The following is an 11,696-nucleotide window of genomic DNA, read 5'->3' as shown; positions in this document are numbered from 1 at the left end:
ACTAAGCCACTTCTGGCGAACCAGAGCAGCGCATGGAAATGCCGTTTACTATCCTGCCAGAGTGGTACCTATTTATCTACTTGCATTTTGATGTGCTTTCGAATTGCTAGGTTGGCAGGAGCAGGGACCGAACAATGGGAGCTCACCTTCTGATCGGCAAGTTCTAGGCTCTGTGGTTGAACCCACAACACCACCTGCGTCCCATAATAAGCACTTAAGTAGAGTTAAAAACATTTATAAGGAGCCAGATATCCTCACGGCTAATAATTTCAGGGAACAGTTTCTTTCAGCCATCAAGTGCCTGGGAGAACAGGAGAGTCTATAAAATGCTCCTAAATGATGTTGACTTGATTTCTTACCTGCTTTTTCCCATATTGAGATCGTAGGAAGAGCCCGCAGGATCAGTCCGATGGCCCATCTGGTCCAGTTTCCTGTTCCCACAGTGGCCAACAAAACCCACAAGTGGGATTTGTCCACAGGAGCCCACCCCCTTCTGCGATTTCCAGCGATTGGTATTCAGAAGGACTAATCCTAATCCTTTTAAAGCCCTATGCGGCCTAGGACTCACTTACCTATGGGACCGCCTCTCCTGGTATGCCCCGCAGAGGACCTTAAGGTCCACAAATGACAAAATTTTGGAGGTCCCTGGTCCCAACTAGGGCCAGGGCCTTTTCAGTACTGGCCCCGACGTGGTGGAACGCTCTGTCACAAGAGACTAGGGCCCTGCGGGACCTGACATCTTTCCGCAGGGCCTGCAAGACAGAGCTGTTCCGCCTGGCCTTCGGCTTGGACTCAGTCTGACCCTTATGTTTCACTCTCCTATGGTTTTGATCTATGGCCTACTATTAAAATGAGGCTGCATTTTAAATTGCATTTTAACCTGTATTTTAAATTGCTCCCCCCCCCATTATGTTTTTTACTCTGAGTTTATTGGTGTTAGCTGCCCTGAGCCCAGCGCTGGCCAGGGAGGGTGGGATATAAATGAAATTTATTATTATTATTAAATTATTTATTTGGTTTTTTCAAGTTAAAATTTTACAGTCACATATTGAACATACAACATAAAAACAAGATTCCAAGGAATCTCTTGGGACTTCCCTCCTCCCCTTTGTGGGTCCTATTGTTAATATTTCCTCCTGCATCTTTTATAGTAATACAAATCTTTTACATCTCTATTGTGTCCAATATTCATCATTAAGCTACAAGTGATATTCCAACCCTACTAACGATTTTAACTGTTTACAATGGTTTTTAAGGTAAGTCATAAATTTCCCCCGTTCCTTATTAACAATTTTGGTCTTCCTGATTTCTGATTCTTCCGGTCATTCTGGCCATTTCGGCATAATCCGTCAACTTGATCTGCCAGTCTTCTCTGGTAGGGACTTCGTCTTCTTTCCATCTCTGGGCCGATAACATCCGTGCAGACTATTTATGTATGCAAGCTAGGGATTATTTGTGCAGGGATTGTGGGCCTTGCGTTTTGTTTTGGATTTATTTATTATTTTATTTAATGAAACGTACAGAATGCTCGATTATCGTGAAAACCTCAAACGGTTTACAAAACAAAAATAGAATTATTAATCAAAAAACTGTCAAAAGCCATCAAAAATTACTAAAGTAATAATTAAAGTAAAACATCAGGGGCGGCGGGAGCATCCGTAAACTGCGTGGTCACTGAGCTGTTTGTGGGAAGTTACTGTTTGTGTGTGGAGAAGCTAGACTTCTGTACAAAGGTGAAATTTACACTTATTGTGCCTCACGCTGTTGCTTCTTTCCCTGCCCACCACTTGCATATTCCCCACTTCCCAAAAAGATGTCCAGGAGATTATGTGGCTGAGAAAAGTTCCTCACTCTAGTACAGAGGATAATTCTGGAACAGTCTCACTATTGACGCCATTTTTATTCGTTTTTGTAACGAATGGGATCGAGGGGGCAACTCCCATCCCTTGTGGGGGTGCAATTAGTGCCAGCACCATCCGTTAAGAGTTTGGGTGTAATCTTCGACACCTCCCTTTCCATGGAGGCGCAGATTGCAGCTATAACAAAGGCGGCATTTTTCCATCTCCGCCAAGCTAAGCAGTTGGCCCCTTACCTCTCTCGCCCTGACCTAGCCACTGTGATCCACGCGGCGGTCACCTCCAGACTGGATTATTGTAACTCGCTCTACGTGGGGCTGCCCTTGAGACTGACCCAGAAACTCCAGCGGGTGCAGAATGCCGCGGCGAGACTCCTTATGGGGTCTTCGCTGCGAGATCACATTCATCCGGTACTATACCAGCTGCACTGGCTCCCGGTGGAGTACAGGATCAGGTTTAAGGTGCTGGTTTTAACCTTTCAAGCCCTGTACGGCCTAGGACCCTCGTACCTACGGGACCGCCTCTCCTGGTATGCCCCACAGAGGAACTTACGGTCTGCAAATAAAAACATCTTGGAGGTCCCACGCCACAGGGAGGCTAGGCTGGCCTCAACCAGAGCCAGGAATTTTTCGGCTGTGGCCCCGATCTGGTGGAACACTCTGTCACAAGAGACTAGGGCCCTGCAGGACCTGACATCTTTCCGCAGGGCCTGCAAGACAGAGCTATTCCACCAGGCCTTTGGCCAGGGCGCAGCCTGACTCCCTCCTCTGGCAATCTTCGCGGAGCTCTGGCCCAATGGTTGCCAGTGGCTTGAATTAATTAATTTTATAATGAATGATTTTTGAATGCTGTTTATGCTGTACTTTTGTACTGTTTTATTGTTGTTAGCCGCCCTGAGCCCGGCTTCGGCTGGGGAGGGCGGGATATAAATAAATTTTATTATTATTATTAATTATGTATATGTTACTGCAACCCATTCTGGGACCTTACGGTAAAGGGCAGATAAGAAATCTTAACACCCGTATCCCTTCCGTCAATCATAATTTAAGGAACTTGGAGGCGCAACTATCGTACCATGAAGGGAAAACGCCGAGGTAAAAAAATATACCAACTGTGAATATAAGAAGCAGGACGGTTCAGACGAAAAGAGTAATTTCTTTTACTGAACCATTTCTTTTATTAAAAAATCTTCTTTAAAACAACCGGGGGCGGCGATAGAAAGGTGCTTCTTATTTATAAATCAGGGAACCTATGCTTTTGTTGCACAAAACACAGAATATAAATGGGTTCAGGTGTGCGCTAAAATTAGAGTTGTTAGAAAAATGCATAATATATATAGAGACAGAGATCTATTTTTTTCAAAAAGAAATCCTTCACTCTGGCTTATTTCATCTGAATGCAGCTGCGCTCATTAGGCTATTAAAAACCCCAGTAAAGAACATGCACTTGGAACAGGGGCGGCAAACAGTTACTGTCCGCAGGGCCGCATTCAGCCTTGGCTAGGCATCCGGGGGCCACAGACCAACGCCACCTGCCCCCCCCTCAAACGCGCACCACACAAGCCCCTCAGGTGACCAGTGCCAATCGGGCTGAGGAGGAAGGTTATATCTCCCCGCACTTCGGTAGAATTCATTTTGGTTTCGGTGCCAAAAAGCAATCTCAGGCTGCCAGACGTTGGCTCAGCCAACTTCCGTGTGAGACGCCGAGGACATTTTGCCAAAGCTCTCTTCCCCAAAACGTCTAACGCAACTGGATACCTCGGGTAAACCGCAAGCGGGGAGCAGCGCAGCTTGCTGGTTTGTGCCAGAGGTGAGGGATCAGCGATCTGATCCTCGGTCCCATTAACCCGCCTCCCAGTGGCTCCATGCAGGGCGAATCCATTGCTGCAGGTCGGTTGCAACTGGGAGATTTGGAAGGGTTTTTTTTAACATCCCACCCCTACTCTGCAACCCACACCCTGACAAATACGCTCAGGCTGGAGGAACGGGGGAAGACTCTTCATTTCCGCCATGAGTTCAAGCCTCATTGCTCTGCAGTAGAGTAAAGATTGCATCCTGAAAACTGCGGCTCAAGAGATCGCCACCCACAAGCAGCCCAGCTTAGGGGGACAGATCTAATTTCCCTGTGTTTCTGTATCAATGGGGGGCATATGCGTGAGGGGTGACATCAGCCTGTTATTATTTTTCTGCATCAGCTCTGCCCCCCTTTTGCACCGGCTTCCGCCACCTCTGGCATGCAGGCCCCGTGGGCTGGGGAAGGTTAAGCCACAAGGGAGGCTCAAAAAGGGTCGTCCACACCTGGCCTTTTAGGCACAGCTACCCTTGGCAGTCTGGAATGTACACCGATTCCTTGGCGGGGCTCGATGTTTCCGGAGACGCCCTCTCCAGCGAGCTGGGGAAATGGGTGCTCTGAGAAGGGGCGCTTTCTCCGTTGCAAAGCACCGGCGACACGCAGCCCGAGGGAGAGTTCAGAGAGGAGAAGCTGTCTGCAAACCCGGCGGCCGGGCTTTGGTCAGGCCTGAGCAGGGCCTCCCCGATTTTATTCAGGCCAGAGACCAGGCTCTGCAAGATGGTGCCGAGATTGTCAATGGAGTTCAGAAAGGCTTTCCTCTCCTCCTTGATCTGCGCGTCCTCCTCTTTCATGAGCTGGACGTACTCCGAGAAAACCTTGCTGTCTTTCTCCATGGCAGACAGGAGCCGGGCGTTCTCCATGGAGGAGTGCTTCATCAGCCGCTCGATCATGTCGCTCTCGCCTTTTCGCTTCTTCTTGGTCCTCAGGATTGCCATGCAAGTGTCGGGGGACAGGGCAGGAGCCGGGCGGTTCGGGGCGGCAGCGTCTGGAAGGGCAACAAAGAGGAGAGCCTTAAGGGGACGCAGAGACCTGCCTATATGAGGAAAGGTGGTAACAGTCGGGGGCTTTTAAAGGCCGGGAGACATGGTACAGGTGTGTAAAAATTATACGAGGCACGGAGAAAGAAAGCTCCTCCTCTCGTCGTACCAGAATTTGGGCGCATCCATTGAAGGTTCAGGACAGACTTAAGTACTTCTTAGTAAAATGTTAGAAATTGCTCCTGCAAGAGGCGACTTGGGCGTAAGTTAGTCATGTTTATTAATTCCAACGGATCTGAAACCTTGTAGTTCGCTAGGCTGCTGAGAGATGCTCAGGGACCCCTTATTTCCCTCGCAGACCTACAGTTCGCAAAGGGGCTTAACTATCAATCCCTCTCAACCTTTTAATGTATAAATCCAAATCAAATACCGTATTTTTCTGTGTATAAGAAAACTCTTATTTTTTTAAACCCAGAATTAAGAAACTTCCGCCAATTGCTCACCCACCTGCCCGCCACTGCCGACCGCACACCTCGCCGCAGCCACCAATTGTCTGCCCGCTCGCCGCCACCAACAGGCCACCTGCCCACTTCCCACAGCCGCCAATCGCCTGCCCAATTGCAGCAGCCACAGCCACCAATCACCCGCCCAATCGTCACTGCCAATCTCCTGTTTGCTGTTGCCATTAATCGCACGTCCCCCCTCTGCATTCACCATGCGTGTATAAGGCGACACCCAATTTTTGCCTTTTTTAAAAAAGCGAAAAGCATCGTCTTATACATAGAAAAATACGGTAAGTGTTGGAAATGTAAAGAGAAAGAAGGTTCTTTTTATCATATGTGGTGGTCTTGCAGCAAGGTTAAGGCTTACTGGGAAATGATATACAATGAAATGAAAAGGATGTTCAGAATAACCTTTGTAAAAAAAACAACCCCGGAAACTTTTCTTTTGGGAATTATAGGGACAGAACTACCTAAATTGTATAGAAACTTATTCATGTATGCGACTACAGTGGCAAGAATGCTCCTCACCCCAAAATGGAAAGAAGCAGAAGTCCCAGCAAAGGAAGAATGGATACAAAAACTTATGGAATATGTAGAAATGGAAAAACTTACCGGAAAAATAAGAAATCAGAATGGTTTATTGAATATTTACAGATAAATTGTAAACAGATAAAAAAACTGGCAGGATTATGTAAGATTATATATTTAAAGACACAGCAGTCACGAAATTAAAAGACGCCTGCTCCTTGGGAGAAAGGCGATGGCAAACCTAGACAACATCTTAAAAAGCAGAGACATCACCTTGCCAACAAAGGTCCGTATAGCAAAAGCCATGGTTTTCCCAGTAGTGATGTATGGAAGTGAGAGCTGGACCATAAAAAAGGCTGATCGCCGAAGAATGGATGCACTGATAGGAGACTCTTAAGAGTCCCATGGACTGCAAGAAGATCAAACCTCTCCATTCTGAAGGAAATCAGCCCTGAGTGTTCACTGGAAGGACAGATCCTGAAGCTGAGGCTCCAATACTTTGGCCACCTCATGAGAAGAGAAGACTCCCTGGAAAAGACCCTGATGTTGGGAAAGATGGAGGGCACAAGGAGAAGGGGACGACAGAGAATGAGATGGTTGGATGGTGTTCTTGAAGCCACCAGCATGAGTTTGATCAAACTGCGGGAGGCAGTGGAGGACAGAAGTGCCTGGCGTGCTCTGGTCCAGGGGGTCACGAAGAGTCGGACACGACTAAACGACTAAACAACAACAACATATATTTAAAGAATACAAATAAATGGGTAAGTTAAGTGAATTTGGATATGCAAAAGATAATAAAAATAAATTTAAGGAACCACAGAAAGAGGGTGGAGGAAGTCAAGTTTTGAAATGTTAAAATGATTGTAAAATCAGTGAAATGTACATATCTGAAAAGTATAAATAATTTAAAAAACACAAAAACTATCCCTCTCCATAGGAAACACTGGGAATGGTCGCTCTGTGAAGGGGATAGGGGCCTCTCCGAAGAACTCTCAGCACCCTTAGCAGCAGTTCCCAGAATGCTTTTGGGGTAGCCATGGTTGTTTGAAGTGGCATAATACTGCTTTAAATGCACAGATGGGGCCTTAGACTACAATACAGAAGGCCCAGCTCCGAGTGGGAAATGAGCTGTCTGTGACAGAGACAGCCCCAAAAACCTTGGTGATCAGGCAGAGAAATAAGAGCTCAGGCACTCCCTAAGGCACACGTAAATATTTATAAACTGCACTTTCAAAACCATGCACATGCCTCTATTTAAAACAAATTGTTCACAACATAAATAATAATAATAATACAACATCAACAGAAATTGGTTGGTTTGGGGTGCGAAAAAGCTCCAAACAAAATTTGCTGTCTAAAAGACATCTAAAAGAAAGCAGGTGTGGTTCCTGCTGAACTTCTATTAGCAAGGAGTTCCATAGGCAAATGCCTTCCACACCAAAGGCTCGGTCAGCTGAACCTCAGGCATGTGGGGGGCGTCAAAAGTGCCCCAGTTGTATCCTGGATTGAAGTTGTTAAGAGCCTTGCAAACTAATACAAGACCCTTGAGCCTGATAGAACAAAGCAGCCAGTACAAGCTTTGGAAACATCCAAGTTAGGTGCTGGTTGTACAGCGAAACCTCGGTTCCCCAACGCCTCCATGATCATACTTTTCGGCTCCTGAATGCCGAAAACTCGGAAGGAAACGCTCCAGTTGTCGAACGATTTTCAGAAGCCGAACGTGCTACGCAGCTTCCATTTTGAGTTTCCCTACTGTACTAAGGCTTCCGTTTTCAGTTGTCAAACGTTTCGGAAATTGAATGGTCTTCCAGAACGGATTATGTTCAACAACCGAGGTTTGACTGTAGCTTGTTCCCACCTACAGTCCAGCTGCAGCATTCTGCACCAAGGATTATTGTTTAGTCGTTTAGTCGTGTCCGACTCTTCGTGACCCCATGGACCAGAGCACGCCAGGCCCTCCCGTCTTCCACGGCCTCCCGCAGTTTGGTCAAACTCATGCTGGTAGCTTCGACAACACTGTCCCACCATCTCGTCCTCTGTCGTCCCCTTCTCCTTGTGCCCTCCATCTTTCCCAACATCAGGGTCTTTTCCAGGGAGTCTTCTCTTCTCATGAGGTGGCCAAAGTACTGGAGCTTCAGCTTCAGGATCTGTCCTTCCAGTGAGCACTCAGGGCTGATTTCCTTCAGAATAGATAGGTTTGATCTTTTTGCAGTCTATGGGACTCTCAAGAGTCTCCTCCAGCACCATAATTCAAAAGCATCCATTCTTCGGCGACCAGCCTTCTTTATGGTCCAGCTCTCACTTCCATACATCACTACTGGGTAAACCATAGCTTTAACTATACGGACCTTTGCTGGCAAGGTGATGTCTCTGCTTTTTAAGATGCTGTCTAGGTTTGTCATTGCTTTTCTCCCAAGAAGCAGGCGCCTTTTAATTTCGTGGCTGCTGTCACCATCTGCAGTGATCATCTGCAGTGATCATCAGTAACCCCTTCATGGATCACTGCCTTGCCGTGGCGAAGGGGCTTGAATAACTCAGAAAAGCTATGAGCTATGCCCTGCAGGGCCACCCAAGATGGGCAGGTCATGGTGGAGAGTTTTGACCAAACGCGATCTACCTGGAGCAGGAACCGGCAAGCCACTCCAGTATCCCTGACAAGAAAACTCAATGGACAAAGACAACAGGCACCAAGTATAGTCCCACAATAATCGAGTGCAGAAGATACCAATGATCTTAAAACCCATACCTTGTTCCTTCTCCACCTCTGTGTCTGCCTGGTCGGCTTCCATTTCCACCCCTATTCCGCTGGAGGCTGCATCTATTAAACGGGAAAGGCAGACTGTTTGGGGGCGGACGGGTGGGGAATGAATTAACTGACGGACACTCTCTCACCCACAGCTGAGTGGATGCAGCCCAAGCAGCTACTCGCTTGACATTTACTGACGCCAACAGCACTCACCGGAGCGATCTCCAACGATGCACGTCTCAATGCTCTCTTCTATGGCCTTTTCTTCGCTATGACCATCTCCTAGGGAGAAATAATAATTTTTTAGAAAAGAAAATCGGGCAAAATTAAGTTAAAGCATATAGAAACAGGGTTGGGGAACTGTAGCTCCCGAGATATTGCTGAACTACAGCTCCCATTATCTGCAACCGCTGGCCATGCTTTGCACAGAATCAACCAGCTGGAAGGGGCCCTGGGGGTCATCTAGTCCAACCCCCTGCAATGCAGGAATCTTTTTGCCCAACGTGGGGTTCAAACCCAAGACCCTGAGATGAAGAGTCTGGTGCTCTGCCAACTGAGCTATCCCTTGGCTGGGGCTGTTGGGAGCTGAATAAATAAATGCTCTTCTCTAAATGTGAGGCATGATTCACTCAGACCATGCGAGTTTTATTCTGAAGAGCATACTGACAGGAGCAAGTCAGCGGTAAAACACACCAAGCAAATGAAGTTAAATCTTTATTAGTAAAAAAACAGGATCAGTACAGGAGTGTCAGGCCTAAGAAGAAGAGAAGAGTTTGGATTTGATATCCCGCCTTTCACTCCCCTTCAGGAGTCTCAAAGCGGCTAACATTCTCCTTTCCCTTCCTCCCCCACAACAAACACTCTGTGAGGTGAGTGGGGCTGAGAGACTTCAGAAAAGTGTGACTGGCCCAAGGTCACCCAGCAGCTGCAAGTGGAGGAGCGGAGACGCGAACCCGGTTCCCCAGATTACGAGACTACCGCTCTTAACCACTACACCACACAGCAACTCATCTCTGGCAAGTCTGGCTCCCATGAGGCAGTTGCAGAGACTGAAGGCCTCCCTAGAGATGGGAAGGCCTGGAAAAAAACCTGGGGGGAAATGGGGGGGGAACCAGGGTTTTTTTCCGGGCCTTCCCATCTCTAGGCCTCCCAGCAGCTGCCTAAAACCCCTCTTCTTCAGGGCCTTTTCCAAATCTGAGCCTGAGCCTGCATGAAGCCAACCTTCTCCGCCCTTTTCATGCTGCTCCTGGTTCTGGGAGATCAGGCAGAAGGGACTTTGTCACAGCACAAGGGGGAGACACCCGTGCCTCTACCCCAGCCTGACCCATCTTTGCCTCTTGGCCTTTCTCCTGCTTCAGCTTCCACCTCCAATTCCGAACTTCTCTCTTCCACAGACTCTCCTCGCTCACTAAGCCCTGTGACCTCTTCTCCCTCTGACCCCTCATTGTCATCCCACCACCATGCCCTGGGCTCTGAGCCTTCTTCCCCTGGGGGTTCCCCAGCTGGTTCCTCCCACTATTCCTCTGCGTCCATCCAGTCCATGACATATACAGAGCAATGAATAGCCCTTGGAGGAGAAAGCCGTGTGCCTCTGTGCAAGTTACTTTTCTGTCCTCTCTGGCGGCGGGTGGGGGTGGGAGTTGTAGCCCAACAATATCTGGGCGAACTACAGGTTCCGCATCCCCATTCAACCCAATTTGGACAACGCGAGGGATTGAGCCCAGACTACCTGCGTACAAACCAGGGGACCCCGAGAACGTGCCATGGGATTCTTGCACAACTGTTCTGACCCATACAAATCAGGCAAACTGTTAAGATGCAAAGCGGATGCCTGTGGGGAAGCTGTGCTCCTCCAGCTCCCATTAAGCGGCGGACTTTGGCCTCTCAAATTTTAGCGTCACCCTGGCACATCCTCCGCCTCTGGCGCTCCATTCTCCATCCTTGTTTGGACACCCCCTGCAGGGCAACAGCACCGCCGGCCCCACCCTAAAACCGCCTCTGCTCCCATCAGCCCAACCAGCACGGCCCATGGCCAGAGGCGATGGGAGCCCAGCAATATTTGGAAGGTGACCAGTTCCGCAACACGCAAAGTTCTCACCCCCCAGCAGAAAGGAGGACCTCTGCTGACTCCCAATAAGAATGGCGGAGGACTGTAGCTCAGAGGGAGGGCATCTGATTGCATGCAGAATGTCCCGAGTTCAAATCCCAATGGCCTCTCCAGGTAGGGCTGGGAATCGTCCCCTGCCCAAACCCCTGGAGAGCTGCTGCCAGCCAGTGTGGATAATACACAGACCGCTGGATCTGTGCAGTGGTACATCGGGTTACAGACGCTTCAGGTTACATACGCTTCAGGTTACAGACTCCGCTAACCCAGAAATAGTACCTCGGGTTAAGAACTTTGCTTCAGGATGAGAACAGAAATCGTGCGGTGGCAGCGAGAGGCCCCATGAGCTAAAGTGGTACCTCAGGTTAAGAACAGTTTCAGGATATGAACGGACCTCCAGAACGAAATACCGTATTTTTCGCTCCATAAGATGCACCTGGCCATAAGACGCACCTAGTTTTTAGAGGGGGAATGCAAGGGGGAAAAATTTTTTTTTAAAGGGAGCGCTGAGCAGAGCCTGTATGCATTCCACACTCTGCTCAGCTCTCCCTTAAAAATTTTTTTCCCCTTGCATTCCCCCTCTAAAAGCCAGTTGGTCCCTTCTCCCTCCTCAGGGAAAAGCCCCCAAGAGCCGCGCACCCTTTAAAGAGCGAGCGGCTCTTGCGGGCTTTTCCCCGAGGAGGGAGAAGGGACTGACACAGCCAGTCAGTCTCTTCTCCCTCCTTGGGGAAAAGCCCCCAAGAGCCACTTGGAGTGTGTGTGCGACTTTTGTGGGCTTTCCCCGCCTGCCTCCCGCCTGCATTCGCTCCATAAGACGCACACACATTTCCCCTTACTTTTTAGGAGGGAAAAGGTGCGTCTTATGGAGCGAAAAATACGGTAAAGTCCTTAACCCAAGATACCCCAAGATACTTCTTCAGTGTATCTGAAGAAGTGTGCATGCGCACGAAAGCTCATACCAAGAACTAACTTAGTTGGTCTTTAAGGTGCTACTGGAAGGAATTTTTTATTTTGACTATGGCAGACCAACACGGCTACCTATCTGTAACTGGAACCAAGATACCCCTGTCTAAGGCAGCTCCCCACATTCCTTTGTCCCTAATAAGACGAATTCTGCCCACCAGGTACAAG

At 48.5% G+C, this 11,696-nt stretch overlaps 1 protein-coding gene across 1 annotated transcript; it reads right to left on the bottom strand.

Moving 5' to 3' along the window:
* Positions 1–2,991: 2,991 nt before the first annotated feature.
* On the bottom strand, positions 2,992–9,214 carry LOC310701971 (uncharacterized protein). The gene is made up of 3 exons (XM_083493565.1): positions 8,675–9,214; positions 8,462–8,533; positions 2,992–4,692 (listed from the first exon to the last, which is right to left on the bottom strand). Exons 2-3 carry the CDS (start codon positions 8,502–8,504, stop codon positions 4,172–4,174), a joined length of 564 nt encoding a protein of 187 aa, XP_083349691.1. The 5' UTR covers positions 8,505–8,533; positions 8,675–9,214; the 3' UTR covers positions 2,992–4,171.
* Positions 9,215–11,696: the final 2,482 nt, after the last annotated feature.

The sequence above is a fragment of the Podarcis liolepis genome, assembly GCF_965112155.1.
Source record: "Podarcis liolepis genome assembly, chromosome: 2".
NCBI lineage: Eukaryota > Metazoa > Chordata > Lepidosauria > Squamata > Lacertidae > Podarcis > Podarcis liolepis.
This window is presented reverse-complemented; position numbering and strand designations above follow the sequence as displayed.

Coding starts and splice junctions, on each gene's coding strand:
- LOC310701971 (XM_083493565.1), bottom strand. CDS start 8,504: ATGGAAGCCGACCAGGCAGACACAGAGGTGGAGAAGGAACAAG. Junction 4,693..8,461: donor AGAGGTGGAGAAGGAACAAG/GTATGGGTTTTA, acceptor TTGCCCTTCCAG/ACGCTGCCGCCCCGAACCGC.